The 18940-nt window shown below is 42.5% G+C and overlaps 1 protein-coding gene across 1 annotated transcript in view; it reads right to left on the minus strand.

Moving 5' to 3' along the window:
• Positions 1–17984, minus strand: part of ASIC5 (acid sensing ion channel subunit family member 5) — a 75918-nt gene extending 57934 nt beyond the window's left edge. Inside the window, exons 1-3 of the mRNA XM_073614384.1 lie at positions 17945–17984; positions 9228–9549; positions 6405–6642 (exon numbers count right to left, since the gene is read on the minus strand). Of these exons, the coding sequence (XP_073470485.1) occupies positions 6405–6642; positions 9228–9549; positions 17945–17984 (600 nt within the window). The remainder of the gene's footprint in view (positions 1–6404; positions 6643–9227; positions 9550–17944) is intronic.
• Between the last annotated feature and the right edge of the window lie 956 nt (positions 17985–18940).

The following is an 18940-nucleotide window of genomic DNA, read 5'->3' on the forward strand; positions in this document are numbered from 1 at the left end:
CGAGGCCAGTTCTAGTGCTGTGTGTGTGCGCAGCTAGCTTCACTTCCTCAGTGCATACCAGTGGTCTCTGCAGTGCTGGGGCTTGTTCACACCATATATTTTAACCCATCTGCACCCCCCTCCTGCACATACCACCCACCCCTATTTACTCCCTGCCCCCCTCCTGCACATACCACCCACCCCTATTCACTCCCTGCCCCCCTCCTGCACATACCACCCACCCCTATTCACTCCCTGCCCCCCTCCTGCACATACCACCCACCACTAATTACTCCGAGCCCCCCTCCTGCACATGCCACCCACCCCCACCCACCACCAAATACTCCGTGCCCTCCTCCTGCACATACCACCCACCCTAAATTACTCCCTCTCCCCCTCCTGCACATACCACCCACCACCAATTACTCCGAGCCCCCCTCCTGCACATACCACCCACCCACCACCAATTACTCCATGCCCCCCTCCTGCACATACCACCCACACTAAACCTCTCTGTGCCCCCCTCCTGCACATAACACCCACCACCAATTACTCCGTGCCCCCCTTCTGCACATACCACTCACCCCCATTCACTCCGAGCCCCCCTCCTGCACATACCACCCACCCACCCTAAATGACTCCGTGCCCCCCTCCTGCACATACCACCCACCACCAATTATTCCGTGCCTCCTTCCTGCACATACCACCCACCCCCCATTCACTCCCTGCTCCCCTCCTGCACATACCACCCACCACCAGTTATTCCGTGCCCCCCTCCTGCACATACCACCCACCCCCATTCACTCTGTGCCCCCCTCCTGTATATACCACCCACCCCCATTCACTCCGTGCCCCTGTCTTGCACATACCACCCACCGCCATACACTCAGTGCCCTCTCCTGCACATACCACCCACTGCCACACACTCTGTGACCCCCTCCTGCACAGACCACTGCCATAAAATCTGTGCCCCCCTCCTGCACAGACCACCCACTGCCATACAGTCAGTGCCCTCTCCTGCACATACCACCCACTGCCACACACTTTGTGCCCCCCTCCTGCACAGACCACTGCCATAAAATCTGTGCCCCCCTCCTGCACAGACCACCCACTGCCATACAGTCAGTGCCCTCTCCTGAACATACCACCCACGCCATACTCTCTCTTCCTTTCTTTCCCCCTCCCTGCCAGCCCATTTGCTTGGATTATACAATGGCTATTCCTCACCAACCAACAGTATTCCCCATCCCGCTCCAGTCCCATTGACATCCATCTATCCCCCCCCCCCCCCTCATGCCAGCGCAAATCCTCTTCCTTTTTTATCCCTATACAGACCAAGATCCCCCAGTTTCACTCCAGTTCTACTCTACCCATCACTCATTTCCTACCCACTCCTTCCTTTTTACCCCCGCCTTCTTCTTCAGGGGCTAAGGAAGGACCCTGAGGCAGAGCATTTTACTACTGCTGCTGCTTCTGTGGGTGGGATGTGTACTGCGCCCATCCTTGCTGACCCCCCTCTCCTATTCATCCCATGTGATTGGCGCAGTACACATCCCACCCACACAAGCAGCAGCAGTAATAAGATGCTCCAGCCCGGGGTTCTTCCTTAAGCCCTGCAAAGGGTGTGAGTAGGGCCTCATGTCTAAATTTTGCCTAAGGCCTCACAAAGCCTAGAGCTGCCTCAAGTTGACAGTGACTTACCAAATGATTGAGGTTAATGATAATAGCTATATGACGTTCCATTGCTATATGTATTTGAATAGTGCCCTCTGGGGACCTACTAATAATAAAGTGCATTTTTGTATTGGGTGCCCAGTTGATTTGAGATGTGACAATTATGTGTGGGAAAGATAGTAAGAGATGTTAGCTATGAGGGATTTCCAAGGGGAAATTCATGATACCATCTATCAAAACTCAGATCTCTCAGAAGAAAGAGGTAACTTATTTCATAATTAAATAAAATCGGGAATGTTCTAAAAGGTTTACTCAAAATGTTAAGGTGATCATGTGTGCTTTATGACAATATACAAAAAAGTGGGGATCTCAAGAGAGAATGAATGGAAAAAGTCTGCTGCATTATATGGGTATATCTCCTCTGATGAACATCAAACCCCAAAAGTGCAACCTTAAAAGAACTTGTCTTAAAGGACTTTGGATCACTGGACTTTTGTATGTTTTATGCCTGCAACCAAGTCGTTGATCAAGAAATTTAAAGATTTAGAGAGCTCTCTTTTTCTCATAGATTGGAAGGGTTTCTTATATGTCTGCTTCAAGGAGATTCAAAATGACGTCTTGAATACTGGCCTACAAAATACTATTGTTTCCTGTTTAGCTAGAGAGTGAATGGCTGTGTGGAAATTAATAAAGCTGAGTCAAAGTTGTATATGACTGCTTAGGGGTCTTGGTCTGTTGTGTCTATCTCCAAAATGGAAACAGTTCTCCAATCTTATATGTAGGGCTAGCTCACCTTTAAGGTTTCGGTACTGGAATAAGAGATGAGAGCCTTGCCAAAAATAGAAAAGTTCGTAAGTGATAAGATGTTTGTGAAAACCCTACATTAGAGGACCAGTGGGTAAGGAAATGAGTATAAGATTGGATGCCTAATAACCCAGGCATCTCCACAAATGAGGTGTCAAATATTTTGGGAGTCTCTCACCATGTACACTTTTCACCTGCGTTACTCCAGGCTAATGTGGGCAAATGCAGGTAGGTGGTCCAAAATGACCAGAGGGGGGAAATGTGTTAGGGATTTGGCTTGAAGTGGTCATTTTAATCACCTGTCTATCATTTGTATGAATTGCAGCCATTTTAAGTTTGATCTTACTATGGGGTTTATTTACTAAAGGCAAATCCACTGTGCACTACAAGTGCACTGCAAATCAACCCCTATCTCTCAAAAAGCAATTTCTGCATATATAGAATTTTGCACTGCATGACAATCTACAAGCATTTAAAGGGGACCTCAACAAACACCACAGCCTCAAGACCTATCTGAAGGAGAACAGATCTGACTTGTGCAACTTTTAACTTGCCAATGATATTAATCAATGCTGTGTAAAGATTATAAAAAGGCTGAATGATTATAACAAATTTTGGTGGTCTTGAATCGTAAGCAGACCCACCATATGTGTGTACTCTGGATGTCAAATGAATCTTATCTGATTTGAAACTACCCACAGATGTTGATGCTGCTTTTCTCCCACCAGATATAGGGCAAGGAGATGACAGCTGTTATATATAAGGGGGCAGGGGCTCCCACGTAATGTCATTAACCATATATAGGACCCGTGATGTTATTGACCAAATATTGTCATATCCATTTATGGTCAATGACATCGCCAAGGAGCCCTGTATATAACAGTAGCTGTCATACATCGGATCTATCATTCGCTGGGAGGCAAGCAAACGACCAGGTCAGCGGGCATTATGATTGATGTGGATCTACATCCCTGGATGGCGTGGTTGATGGTGGATGTACATTGTCTGGGTGTTTATTTCTCAATACAACCAAAGTTTGGGTTAATTCCTAATCTACAGCATTTGTTGTACACTGAGAATCATATTGTGCCCAAACATTTACTCATGTCCCCATCCTTCAACAGTCCTATGCCAGAGCCATATTACAATGTTGACTGGTCGGGCTTAGCACAAACACCAATAGAAGTGATATTAAAGTCTTGTTTTTTTTGTTTTTGTTTAAAAATAACAGACATGTAATACTTACCTACTCTGTGCAGTGGTTTTGCACAGAGCAGCCCAGATCCTCCTCTTCTTGGGTCCCTTGCCAGTGCTCCTAGCCCCTCCCTCCTGCTGAGTGTGCCCCACAGCAAGCAGCTGGCTATGGGGGCACCCAAGCTAAACCACTACTCTGTGTGTCCATTCAGACACATAGCTGTGGCTTGGCCCCGCCCTTTCTCTCCACATTGGCTCGCTGACTTTGATTGACAGCAGCAGGAGCCAATAGCACAAAACAAAAAAAGGTCACTGCCCCCAACTAAAACTGGTCTTCACAGCAAGGAACACTGGAAGGGCAAACGCATGTAAAATAAAACCAAAGAATTTCCAAGCTCAACTTACCAACCAGCCTGCGACCAACCAAATTAACCTGCCTAACAGTATGCGTTAAAAACAGGGTTTTCAGTGTGCTCCTGCGCCTTTAAGGAGGGTTGGGCTCCCTCCAGTCATCTGCCCTTCATCTATCCATTAGAATACATGTGCTCCCACGGTGGAGACTCTGCAAAGTTAGAGTTAGGGTCTGCAGGATACAGGGTGCCTTGCCGCGGCCTGCAGCTTATGCATGTATTTGCAAATGTGTGCAACTAAACCCCTGTTTTTAATGCATACTGTTAGGGAGGTTAATTTGGTTGGTCTCAGGCTGGTTGGTAAGTTGACCTTGGAAATTCTTTGGTTTTATTTTACATGCGTTTGCCCTTCCAGTGCTCCTTGCTGTGAAGACCAGTTATAGGCGGGGCAGTGACCTTTTTTTGTATTGTTGACACATTGGACAGGCAATGCACTGACACCTTTGGTGCCATTGTGCAATGTGCTGGGTGTTCAGTGTGCTCCTGCGCCTTTAAGGAGGGTTGGGCTCCCTCCAGTCATCTGCCCTTCATCTATCCATTGGAATACATGTGCTCCCACTGTGGAGACTCTGCAAAGTTAGAGTTAGGGTCTGCAGGATACAGGGTGCCTTGCCGTGGCCTGCAGCTTATGCATGTATTTGCAAATGTGTGCAACTAAACCCCTTTCTTTAACGCATACTGTTAGGCAGGTTAATTCGGTTGGTCGCAGGCTGGTTGGTAAGTTGAGCTTGGAAATTCTTTGGTTTTATTTTACATACGTTTGCCCTTCCAGTGCTCCTTGCTGTGAAGACCAGTTATAGGTGGGGCAGTGACCTTTTTTTTGTATCGTTGACATATTGGTCAGGCAACGCACTGACACCTTTGCTGCCATTGTGCAATGTGCTGGGTGTTCAGTGTGCTCCTGCGCCTTTAAGGAGGGTTGGGCTCCCTCCAGTCATCTGCCCTTCATCTATCCATTAGAATACATGTGCTCCCACTGTGGAGACTCTGCAAAGTTAGAGTTAGGGTCTGCAGGATACAGGGTGCCTTGCCGCGGCCTGCAGCTTATGCATGTATTTGCAAATGTGTGCAACTAAACCCCTGTTTTTAATGCATACTGTTAGGGAGGTTAATTTGGTTGGTCTCAGGCTGGTTGGTAAGTTGACCTTGGAAATTCTTTGGTTTTATTTTACATGCGTTTGCCCTTCCAGTGCTCCTTGCTGTGAAGACCAGTTATAGGCGGGGCAGTGACCTTTTTTTGTATTGTTGACACATTGGACAGGCAATGCACTGACACCTTTGCTGCCATTGTGCAATGTGCTGGGTGTTCAGTGTGCTCCTGCGCCTTTAAGGAGGGTTGGGCTCCCTCCAGTCATCTGCCCTTCATCTATCCATTGGAATACATGTGCTCCCACTGTGGAGACTCTGCAAAGTTAGAGTTAGGGTCTGCAGGATACAGGGTGCCTTGCCGTGGCCTGCAGCTTATGCATGTATTTGCAAATGTGTGCAACTAAACCCCTGTCTTTAACGCATACTGTTAGGCAGGTTAATTCGGTTGGTCGCAGGCTGGTTGGTAAGTTGAGCTTGGAAATTCTTTGGTTTTATTTTACATACGTTTGCCCTTCCAGTGCTCCTTGCTGTGAAGACCAGTTATAGGTGGGGCAGTGACCTTTTTTTTGTATCGTTGACATATTGGTCAGGCAACGCACTGACACCTTTGCTGCCATTGTGCAATGTGCTGGGTGTTCAGTGTGCTCCTGCGCCTTTAAGGAGGGTTGGGCTCCCTCCAGTCATCTGCCCTTCATCTATCCATTAGAATACATGTGCTCCCACTGTGGAGACTCTGCAAAGTTAGAGTTAGGGTCTGCAGGATACAGGGTACCTTGCCGTGGCCTGGAGCTTGTGCATGTATGCAAATGTGTGCAACTAAACCCCTGTTTTTAATGCATACTGTTAGGGAGGGTAATTTGGTTGGTCGCAGGCTGGTTGGTAAATTGAGCTTGGAAATTCTTTGGTTTTATTTTACAGGAGCCAATAGCACCTGCTGCTGTGTCTCAGCCAATCAGGAGGGAGAGTCACAGACAGCCAAGGATCTCATGCAACATCGCTCAATATTAGAATGCATTAAAAAAAAAAAAAAAAGTCTGCATTTAGAACCACTTTAAGGCCCTGTGTACATTGTTCATAAATATGAAGATTAGCACTGAAGCATGTAGTAACCAAAACATGCCTACAAGTTATTGCAATATTGTTAAGTTTAATGCTTTAAAACCTGCAATTTGTGTAATGCTAACTACAACAAAGAACCCAATTGCAATTTGTTTTGTTGATCCTTGATCTTTGAACAGAAAAATAGTACCTTACCTCTCGATAACATGGAATGCCAAAGAAGTCACATTTTAATAGTGTACTGTTATTGAGATAAAATCCATAATTTTTAGTAAAGTCTTTGATGCTGAAATTTTGGTGGAGCTGCAAAAATTTATTAACTTCTTGTATATCCTCTTGATCTTTTCCTGCATTTGAAAAAGACAGTACTGTAGATACAATGTTCCACATTAAAAATGCAATACTTAGATTGTTCACTGCAGGAGTTTGGAACCTACAATTATGAATAGATGAAAGATAGTTATTGTTTTGCAGGTAAATATTTTTTTTTGCTTTAAAATTTGAAATAGAATTGGTTTCCAGAATCTGCTTTACATATTTCTTAAAGGAGTAGTAAAGGCAAAAGGTTTTTTATCTTAATGCATTGATACATGTCCTCCCAGGGGACATGTATCAATGCAAAAAAAAGTTTTAAAAACAGTCGTGATTTTAATAACGCTTAAAGTGAGACAATAAAAATGAAATATTCCTTTAAATATCGTGCCCGGGGGGTGTCTACTGTATGCCTGTAAAGTGGCGCAGTTTTCCTGTGTTTAGAACAATACCACTGCAAAATGACATTTCTGAAGGAAAAAATGTCATTTAAAACTGATCGCGGCTGTAATGAATTGTAGATCCCTTCAATATAGATGAAAATCATTGAAAAAAAATTACATGGGTTACCCCCCTTAGTCCATTACCAGGCCCTGGGTCTGGGATGAATATTAAGGGGAACCCCAAGCCAAAATTTTTAAAAAATTGCATGGGGGTCCCCCCAAAATTCATACCAGGTCCTTCAGGTCTGCTATGGATAATAAGGAAAACCCTGCGCCTTTTTTTTTTCAAATGGCGTAGGGGTCCCCCTTCAGGTCTGGTATGGATTTTAAGGGAAACCCTGAGCCAAAATAAAAAAAATGGTGTAGGGTTCCCCCCCAAAATCCATACCAGACCCTTATCCAAGCATGCAACCTGACAGGCCGCAGGAAAAGAGGGTGGGACGAGAGAGCGTCCCCCCCTGAACTGTACTAGGCCACATGCCCTCATGCCCTCAACATGGGGAGGATGCTTTGGAGTATCCCCCCAAAGCACCTTGTCTCCATGTTGATGGGCACAAGGGCCTTATCCCCACAACCCTTGCCCGGTGGTTGTGGGGGTCTGCGGGTGGGGGGCTTATCGGAATCTGGAAGCCACCTTTAACAAGGGGACCCCCAGATCCTGCCCCCCATGTGAATTGGTAATGGGTACATTGTACACCTACCAATTCACAATAAAAAGGGTCAAAAATAGTAAAAATTACAGGAGACACTTTGGGACAAGTCCTTTATTAAAAAATAAAAAAATTAAAAAGTCCCGCAATGTAAATCCATCTCATGCCGCCCGACGAACTGCAAAAAGAAAAAAAACACAACAGTTCCACCTCCATGGGAGGCTCCCGCACACTGCACGCTTCTTCTCAATGACAGCTGTTATATAGCTGAGGGTGCGGCCACCCGGTGACGTAAACGGGTGACCCCACCCCCACTGACATCAGGAAGGCGTGGTTACCCATTTACATTACCGAGTAGCCCCGCCCTCAGCTATACCACAACCAACGGGGAAGGGTTGTGGGGATGAGGCCCTTGTCCCATCAACACGGGGACAAGGTGCTTTGGGGGGCTACTCCAAAGCATCCTCCCCATGCTGAGGGTATGTGGCCTGGTACGGTTCAGGAGGGGGGGCGCTCTCTCATCCCCCCTTCTTTTCCTGCGGCCTGCCAGGTTGCGTGCTTGGATAAGGGTCTGGAATGGATTTTTGGGCAGCCTGGTATGGATTTTAAAAAAAATTGGCACAGGGTTCCCCTTAATATTCATTCCAGACCTGAAGGGCCTGGTATGGATTTTGGGGGGGACCCCAATGCAATTTTTTTTTACATTTTGGTTCATTTGTTTCAATGAGTTTTATCTATATTGAAGGGATCCGATAATTCATTACAGTCGCGATCAGTTTTAAATAACATTTTTTCCTTTTGAAATTAAATTTTGCTGTGGTATTGTTCTAAACATGGGAAAACTGCGCCACTTTACAGACATACTATAGACACCCCCCAAGGCACGATATTTAAAGGAATATTTCATTTTTATTGTTTCACTTTAAGCATTATTAAAATCACTGCTCCTGAAAAAATAGCCGTTTTTAAAACTTTTTTTTTCATTTATACATGTCCCCTGGGGCAGGTCCTGGGTACCCAAACACTTTTTTTGGCAATAACTTGCATATAAGCCTTTAAAATGAGCACTTTTGGTTTTTCATGTTAGTGTTCCATAGACTTTAACGGGATTCTGTGGCTTTCGAATTTGCTGCGAACACCGCATAATGTTCTTTTTTCGCCGAACACCCGAACAACCAAAGTTCGGCCCGAACTTATGCACGGGCCGAACCATTCACCCATCCCTAGTGTTTAGTAATACAAGACACACCAAAGAGCATGTTATACAGCAAAGGTTTTAATTAGTATGCTTCTACTGCCTTTTGACTCTGTGAGGGGTCCCCCTTCAGGTCTGGTATGGATTTTAAGGGGAACCCTGAGCCAAAATAAAAAAAATGGTGTAGTCTATGCGCACTGTAGAGGCAGCAGAACTCACATTAATTTTAAAGAAAGTTATTTATCAATCAACAAAATATGCAATATAAATATATAAATGTATAAATATACAGTATAATATGGTTGTATATGGCAAACTGAAAAGTTACCAAATGAACAAAATGGTGTTAAAACGTTATTAGACCCTTTAAAATCAGCCCTCTTTGTCTTGTCATTAAAAATAAATAACACATACATACCTGTTCAGATTACAAAATGTGACAGAGGGGAATTCAATCTTTTCAACATACTGCACAGTTACTGATGTCATTGTTGGCCAATTAAAATAATTTACAATGCGTGAGCAGACTTGCGAAAATGCTGCAAAGAGAGAAACCAGTACAACAACGAACCAGACAACTCTGCGGATTTGGCCCCATGTTCCAGTGCTATTGCCATGTACAAGGTTATGTAATCCATGAAATGAGGTGGAAACTGCAAAGTCATGGTTATATTTCCTCCGTTCTTCTGTGCATGGAGCAGAATGCTTTCTAAGGACATAATGCATTTTATGCCATACTGCTGAAATAGGAAAAAGTCTCAAATTAGTTGTCATACTACTTGTGAAGACTAGTGAAAGAACTGCTTTGTACTTTGCCAGACTTGTCCGTATCTTAATGTTATTTTTATTTAAGTTGACAATGGAAATTTACATTGGTAAAATGGATCAAAATGGCAAAAAGTTTGCATGTACAGTGTACATTTGGGCAGCTATATTTTATGCACTAGATATAATGTATATATATATATAATCTCTTTGACTAATTGGCATACCTAATTCGTCATAATACATATTTAAGGTCATATAATTACATATAGGAATGTACAAAAAAAAATTTAAATGTCAAAAAAACAAAAAAACAATTGTAACTAAAAGATCATAGAAGATCACATTGCAGCTTAAGTTGTTCAACCTTATGCCGCGTACACACGATTGGACTTTCTGGCATACTTGGTCCGGCAGACTTTCCGACGGACTTTGTCCGCCAGGTGCGCCGGACTTAAAAACGGACGGACTTGCCCACACACGACCGGACTTTCCGGCGGGCTAGGTCCGCCCGTCTTTCCGACGGACTTTCGCCGGACTCTCAGAATGAACGGACTTGCCCACACATGGACAAGTCCGTTCATTCACGGGACTAGAAAAGGAAGTCAATCTTGCCGCTTTTATCGGCGAGATTGACACCTTGAGAGCCCTGTCGCGGGTCATACCAGGCCCTTAGGTCTGGTATGGATTTTAAAGGGAACCCCCTACGCCGAAAAAATGGCGCGGGGTCCCCCCTAGAATCCATACCGGACCCCGATCCGAGCACGCAGCCTGGCCGGTCAAGAAAGGGGGTGGGGACGAGCGAGCGCCCCCCCTGAACCGTACCAGGTCGCATGCCCTCAACATGGGGGGTGGGTGCTTTGGGGGTGGGGGCACCCTGCGAGGCCCCCCCACCCCAAAGCACCTTGTCATGTTGATGAGGACAAGGGCCTCTTCCCGACAACCCTGGCCATTGGTTGTCGGGGTCTGCGGGCGGGGGGCTTATCGGAATCTGGGAGCCCCCTATAATAAGAGGACCCCCAGATCGCGGCCCCCCACCTTATGTGAATGAGTATGGGGTAAATGGAACCCCTACCCATGCACCTAGGGAAAAAGTGTCAATAATAAAACACATTACACAGGTTTTTTAAATAATTTATTAAACAGCTCCGGGGGGCTCTTCCTCCGGCTTCGGGGGTCTTCCTCCGGCTTCGGGGGTCTTCCTCCAGCTTCGGGGGTCTTCTTCTGGCTTCGGGGGTCCCTCCAGTTCCTCTTTTCCCGGTGTCCGGTTGGTTCTTCTCCACTCTCTCTGGCCTCTTCTGTTCCAGTTCTTCTGCCGGCTCCTCCGCTGTCTTCATGCCGCTCTTTTGCCAGCGGAGGTCCGGACTTCTGGGCTTCTTGTCTTCTTGTCTTCTTCCCTCTTCTCTTCTCCAGATGTTGACACGACGCTCTCTCCGGCTGGACTGCTCTCTGAGCACTCCGCTGTGACTTATATAGGCAGAGACTCCGCCCCCTTATGACGCCACAGTCCCTGGGCATGCTGGGACTGTGACGTTTTAGGGGGCGTGGTCACCGGGTGATGTTGACCACGCCCCCTAAAACGTCACAGTCCCAGCATGCCCAGGGACTGTGACGGCATAAGGGGGCGGGGTCTCCGCCTATATAAGTCACAACGGAGCGCTAAGAGAGCAGTCCAGTCGGAGAAAGCGTTGTGTCCGTCGGACCAGCACACAGACGAGCGGACTTTCCGTCAGAAACTGAGTCCGACGGAAAGATTTAAAACATATTTCAAATCTAGGTCCGGCAGACTTTTGGGAAAAAGTCCGCCAGAAAAGTCCGCCGGAGCCTACACACGGTCAGATTGTGCCAAGTGTGCCTGAAAGTTCGCTTGTGTGTACGCGGCATTAGTGTTCAGTTGCAAGCTGAAGGCTTTTATTGTTGTCAGTGGAGCCTCCAGTCTGCACGTGATCACTATGACACAGTTAACAGGTGATCACACAAGCATTTTGATTGGTGTCTAATCATCATGGCAGGATAGTGACGAGGGCCGAAGGTGGCAAGTGTCAAGCTGTATCTGGTGGCAAGTGACACGCTGCATATGGTGGCAAGTGACACACTGCATTTTGTGGCAGGCGGCGGTGGCAAGTGACACACTCAGGGCCCCCACTGATTCTGCATTATGGTGAGTCAAACTATTTCATTGTGTATTACAATGTAATAATATAAATAATGTGCTTCAATCATCCTGACAGCATATCAACCATGGTGTTGTGATGATTAAAGTGTTAACACCAGCTATTTTCTCAGTTTCACAAATCGTTCATGGCATTCGACCCCCCCCCCCCAACACATATTTGAAGTCATTACTTTTGTATTTACCTAAACATATTTTCATGTGACTGTCCCATTTTAAGTGCTTGCTAAACCATATCTATGTTATTTCTATTGTTAAATAAATGAATTTGTAGATTAATCACTAGAGGGAGCAATGTCTTAGATTGAGTTTTGTTTAACGCGTAAGCTACTTTTTCTGGAAAAATTAAAAGGTGAACTAACATCCAACACACTCCCCACCCCTCATCTGTCTTTTCTATCCTTTTCTATCTGAGAGTGGCCATGCTACAGACACAGCTTGCACAGGAATTAGTTACGTGGCTAACAAAGCCCCGATTTTCTTCCTCCTTCCAGATCAAGAGCAGCCAGTCATCTACAACTCTTGCTAAGGCACCCTCTTAGAATCCTCTGCAGCATTCTCCAACCTTCACCCTATCTTCTCCAGCAGCATTCTTCTGCACCATTCCTTATACCACATATAGCCTAAAGGCATCTTCTAAACATGTAATTTAAAGGAATGATGCTTTTTTTTTGATGTTGCCCTCTAAGCCGCATTAACCACTTGCCACCTGCCCACAATATATATTGACTGTGGGCGGGCGGCAGCCTCAGGCTAAGCAACATACTGGTACATCATTCAGCACATGTGCACTGGCACTGGCGTTCGGTACCTGGCAGCTGTGAGTGGCCAGGGTATCATGTGATCACTGAGACCAATCAAAACGATCACATGATTACATGTAAGCAAAACTGTTGTGAATGGAAACCATTCATGACAGCTTGCTTACTGTTGTGATGCTGTGATTGGTCCACAGCTATCACATAGTACAGGGCCAATCACAGCATCCTGTACGGTGTGATTACAATAAACAGCATCACAATAATAAGCTGTGGACCAATCACACATAAATGAAAGCCAACCATGACAATTAAAACTATCACTTATAATAGTGATCATCATCGCCATACCAATGATATGATGATGCTGTACTGTACTGGTGACAGTATGTAAAAAAAATAATTATATATATTTCTTCATTTTCAAAACATTGTGACAAAAAAATTACAACTTCAAAAAACTTGCCATGTCTCTTACTAAACATCTTGGACTGTCTACTTCCAAAAAGGGGTAATTTGGAGGGTATGTGTACTGTCCTGACCTCAAGAAATGAGATTGAGAAATTAGGGCCTTAAGAAATGATAGATCTAGATAGATAGATAGATAGATAGATAGATAGATAGATAGATAGATAGATAGATAGATAGATAGATACAGTATACGTCTATCTATATACAATACCTTGAAAAAGTATACATACCCCTTGAAATTTTCCACATTTTGTCATGTTACAACCAAAAACGTAAATGTATTTTATTGGGATTTTATGTGGTAGACCAACATAAAGTGGCACATAATTGTGAAGTGGAAGGAAAATGATAAATGGTTTTCACATTTTTTTTTACAATTAAAGCGGGAGTAAACAGTCCCATTCCCAGCACGTACCAGAAATGTGGTCAGATGTGTCTCTCAACCAAACTGTCAAACCATCCAATGGCTGGTGTCATAACTGATTACATGTGCAGTACCATGGCAGTTGAAGATATAAAGCCATAAGAAGTCCTATTTGCAGTTTGCAAGAAGCCATGTGGGGGACACAGCAAACATGTGGAAGAAGGTGCTCTGGTCAGATGAGACCAAAATTAAACTTTTTGGCCTAAAAGCAAAACTCTATGTGTGACGGAAAAATAACACTGCACATCACCTTGAACACACCATCCCTACCATGAAACATGGTGGCGGCAGCATCATATTGTTGGGATGCTTTTCTTCAGCAGGGACAGGGAAGCTGGTCAGAGTTGATAGGAAGATGGATGGAGCCAAATACAGGGCAATCTTAGAAGAAAACCTGTTAGAGTCTGCAAAAGAAAAACGACCCTAAACATACAGCCAGAGCTACAATGGAACGATTTAGATCAATGCATATTAATGTGTTATAATGGCCCAGCTCTCCATCCAATCTGACAGAGCTTGAACTATTTTGCAAAGAAGAATGGGCAAAAATTTCACTCTCTAGATGTGCAAAGCTGGTAGGGACATACCCAAAAGGACTTGCAACTGTAATTGCAGCGAAAGGTGGTTCTACAAAGTATTGACTCTGGGGGCCTGAATACAAATGCACGTCACACTTTTCAGATATTGATTTGTAAAAAAATTTGAAAACCATTTATCATTTTCATTCCACTTCACAATTATGTGCCACTTTGTGTTGGTCCATCACATAAAATCCCAATAAAATAAATTTTCATTTTTGGTTGTAACATGACAAAATGTGGAAAATTTCAAGTGGTATGAATACTTTTTCAAGGCAATATATATATATATATATATATATATATATATATATATATATATATATATGAGTACAAGTACCAATACCTTTTCTCAAGTACTCGCTGATACCAATTACCAATTACAGTTTTTTTTCAAGCTTGTTCACAACATACAGTACATGCATAAAAACTGATGGGAAAACCACACAGATTTCACTTGCAGAGACATTCGTTTTATGTCAGTTTCAGATCAACTTCACATCAGTTTCAGTCCCAGATCAGTTTCACATTATATCGGTTTTAGAATCGGAGCATTTGCACGAGTATATGTACTCTCGGCACCAATACTGGTATTGGTGCAACCCTAATATATACCATAGTTTTCAATAACTTTCACATAGATATAATAAAATAAACTGATTTGGGTTATTTTTACCAAAAAAAATGTAGCAGACTACATTTTGGTCTAAATTTATTAAGAAAGATTATTTTTTTGCAGAACAGAAACTAAGAAAAAGGTGTTTAATTTTTTTTTTTGTTTATATAGAAAAAAAGAGAGACTAAACCTCTATTTGTCCAAAACAATGATCAATAAATAAATACATTTTATTTGCGTACATAGTTACATAACCAAGCATTTGCCAGTTAAAGTAGCACAGTGCTGAATAGTAATTCCCTGGTCATGGGGGGGGGGGGGGGTTAAAATATTCTGGGGGTCAAGTGGTCAAAAAGACCTACTCCCCACTGTATGGTATTTTTAAAATGTACTTCTTTTGTTAAATATTCTCTATGCCTGACTCTCCATGTCCTCCTTTACTGAAAATAGCGTGACTATTAGCCTTGAAATATCACCTATAACCTTTAATATCAAGAATTGAACCCCCCTCCCCAATACAATACAATCACTCACAGTCGTTTTTAAAAATACTGGGAGTGAACGTTTAAAACACACCTTTCTATATAAGGAAATTAAACAAAGTATTTTTCATTGACTGTTTTTTCAGTTAAACTTAAAAAAAAAACCTAAAATTGAAAAACTGATCTTAAATAGGCAATCATTTATCAAAAGCAATGCATTATTGTCCCTAAATCATGCTCTGCAGTTGTTCCGAAACTTGATATCAAACAAAATTCTTCAAGTCCCTACATTTACATTTTCCTAACAGAAGAAAATAGTTACATAGTTACATAGTAAGTCAGGTTGAAAAAAGACACAAGTACATCTAGTTTAACCAATAATAAAAATAAAAAAAAAACAATAACCATACAATCCCATTTACGCAGTCCTATACCCACAGTTGATCCAGAGGAAGGCGAAAAACCCCAGCAAAGCATGATCCAATTTGCTACAATATGGGGAAAAAATTCCTTCCTGATCCCCCGAGAGGCAACCGGATATTCCTTGGATCAACTTTACCTATAAATGTCAGTACTCAATTATATTATGTACATTTAGGAAAGAATCCGGGCCTTTTTAAAACAAATCTACTGAGCTGGCCAGAGCCACCTCTGGAGGGACTCTTTTCCATATTTTCACAGCTCTTACTGTGAAGAAATCTTTCCATATTTATAGATGGAATCTCTTTTTCTCTAGAGTGCCAACCTTGTCCTCTGTGATGCTCTTAAAGTGAATAACTCAACACCAAGTTCACTATATGGACCCCTTATATATTTGTATATGTTGATCATATCCCCCTTAATCTCCTCTTCTCAAGAGAGAATACATTCAGTTCTTCTAATCTTTCCTCATAGCTGAGCTCCTCCATGCCTCTTATCAGTTTGGTTGCCCTTCTCTGCACTTTCTCCAGTACCCCAATATCCTTTTTGTGAACTGGTGCCCAAAACTGAACTGCATATTCCAGATGAGGCCTTACTAATGATTTGTACAGGGGCAAAATGATATCTCTCTCTCTCTGGAGTCCATACCTCTCTTAATACAAGAAAGAGCTTTGCTTGCTTTGGAAACCGCAGCTTGGCATTGCATGCTATTATTAAGCTTATGATCTACCAAATTCCCCAGATCCTTCTCCAATATCGATTTCCCCAGTTGTACTCCCCCTAGCATGTATGATGCATGCATATTCTTAGCCCCCAAGTGCATAACTTTACATTTTTCAACATTAAAACTCATTTGCCACATAGTCTCCCAATTAAACAGTGCATTGAGGTCCACTTGTAAGTTGGAGACATCCTATAAGGATGTAAGATGTCATCTGCAAAGACTGAAATGGTACTTTTAATCCCAGACCCTATACCATTTATAAAGATACTAAAAAGTAAATGTCCCAGCAATGAACCTTGGGGTGCACCACTAATAACCTTAGACTATTCAGAGTAAGAATCATTAACCACTACTCTATGAATACGGTCTTTTAGCCAGATTTCTACAGTTTACAAACTGATCTTTCCAAGCCTGTAGACTTTACCTTACACATTAGCTGTGTGTAGGGAACTGTGTCAAGCGCTTTTGCAAAATCCAAGTATACTACTTCCACTGCCACCCCTCTGTCCAAGGTTTTACTTACCTTTTCATAAAAAGAAATCAGATTTGTTTGACAACTTCTGTCTTTAATGAATCCATGCTGTCTGTTGTTTAAAATATTTTTTTCCAGCAAGAACTCATCTATGTGGTCTTTTAATAAACTCTCCAGTATCTTCCCGACTATAGAAATAAAGACTTTGATCCCTTTTAAAATATAAGCACCGCATTGGCCCTACTGGATAGACTGGAGGTAAATTGCAGTATTTGATGACTCCCCATTAACAATGTTATTGAGCTGTACCTGGCCAAAGACTTAAGCCCCGTACACATTGGCCAAATGCTGGGTGACATTGGCTGGTTCAATAAAAACCAGCCAACATTCTGACCGTGTGTATCCCAGCAGATCCAACAGAAGCCTGGCGGGGGGGGGGGGTATTCCCCTGTCAGAACATAACATCTTAGCGGGGGAGACCGCTGTACTAACATTGGATCGTTAGTACAGAGGTTTTGACTGGAGTCGACAGGGTTTTTTTTGTTCAACCTGCTGGGTTGAATGGAAAAAAGTGTGTACTAGGTTTTATGGCTACATGCAAAAACAAAAATATTTTACATTAGTTAAATAAAGCCAGATTTATACATGGCGAAGTGGACTGAAAATACAATTTCTATCCACAGCAAACCAAAAAAAAATCATTATTTTACTTCCCAGCTACAGATTGGGGAAGGGATAATAACATTTGAAAAGCTGTTGTGAACAGTTGCCCAGAGCTTCCCTATCCAGTGTTTGCATGTTGCCCCATAATAACAGAGAAAAAGTTAGCTGTAAACCACAGGAATTCTTTTCTGCTACCATAACCTCTGTAAGCTGTGGAAAGCGTAAGCTTAATGTAATTGGGATTTGATATACACCAATGCATTGTGCACAGTTATTGCCAGTAGCAACCAATCACTTTCGTGGAAAAAATAAACAAAAATTCTGACAATTCTTTCTATTTTTTAGGAATCAGGCACAGTATTTTTATGTGTCAATATCTTGCATTAATCTTATGAAACAAAAAAACAAAAGGTTCTATGACACTTCAGTCAAAAAAAAAAAAATCACACTAAAAGTTTAAATTGCCTTTAAAAAACAGTTATATTAAATATTACCCTTCATCTCTTTTTTAACAGACATGCCTAAAACACTTGAAAATCCTTTGCCTCATCTAGGTTGTGATATATAAGAAATTGAACAATGTACATACCATTCTTTGGAGGTGCAGGCGATTTGTCTGGTTGATCCATTGTTCTAGAAAACCAATGCATTGTGTTTGTTCAGATAGATTTTATAGAAGGTCCAGTGTGGGAGTGGAGCATAGTGTCCATGCATAGCGCAGTTGTTAACCTGCCTGTGTTGCTAAAGTAAAGATAATATCCTTGTAGTACGTACCAAATAAAACTCTAATGTAAAGTCAATAAACACACACTCACTGCAAAATGACCATTAAGGAATCATAATCATCATCAACAGAAATTTCTTCAATATTCCTGATGTTCTCGGCCAAAATATCTAAACATTCATTTCAACCACATTTTATCCAAACAAGATAAAGCTTTGCTTAAAGGAGATCTCCAGGTAAAACGCAGTTTTGAAATATTAAGGTGAAAAAACCTATGCGCAATCTCCTATAAAATCTAACCAGATAACCACTTCTGCTGCTGCTTGCAATGTCATGTGTTTCCACACACCACCAATTAGTTTTGAAATATCCAATTGCAGTGATGCAAATACACAAATTTATACCTGAATTACATCATTCTTCCTATCTCCAAATGATATGAATCACAAACTATTCAATATCAATTTGTGCACTAAAAAAGCTAAATAGATCTATATAACATTCCTATATAACACCATCATGTGCATTCTAATAGAAGAACTTAAACAAAACAAATAACAGTCCCACTTCAATTAAAGTCCCTTTGTGTTCATCCCTTTGTGCTCCACAACCGCGTCAATATTATAAATGTGATTCCCCGTGTGAATCCATCACCAGCCCCAACAAACTTTCACCATATCACTTGACCTATAAATATAATAGGCCAAAATATGCCTTCCCCTTTAAGTAACATATAAATATCAGATGGTTCTCTACATTCTTCTGCTGGAGTCATACATCACCATTTATCCTCCACACTTTCCTATTTTTCCTTGGCTTCTGGTATTGTTTCCAAAAATAACATGACTTTACCTGTACAGT

The sequence above is a fragment of the Aquarana catesbeiana genome, linkage group LG01 (assembly GCF_042186555.1).
Source record: "Aquarana catesbeiana isolate 2022-GZ linkage group LG01, ASM4218655v1, whole genome shotgun sequence".
NCBI classification, from domain to species: Eukaryota; Metazoa; Chordata; class Amphibia; order Anura; family Ranidae; genus Aquarana; species Aquarana catesbeiana.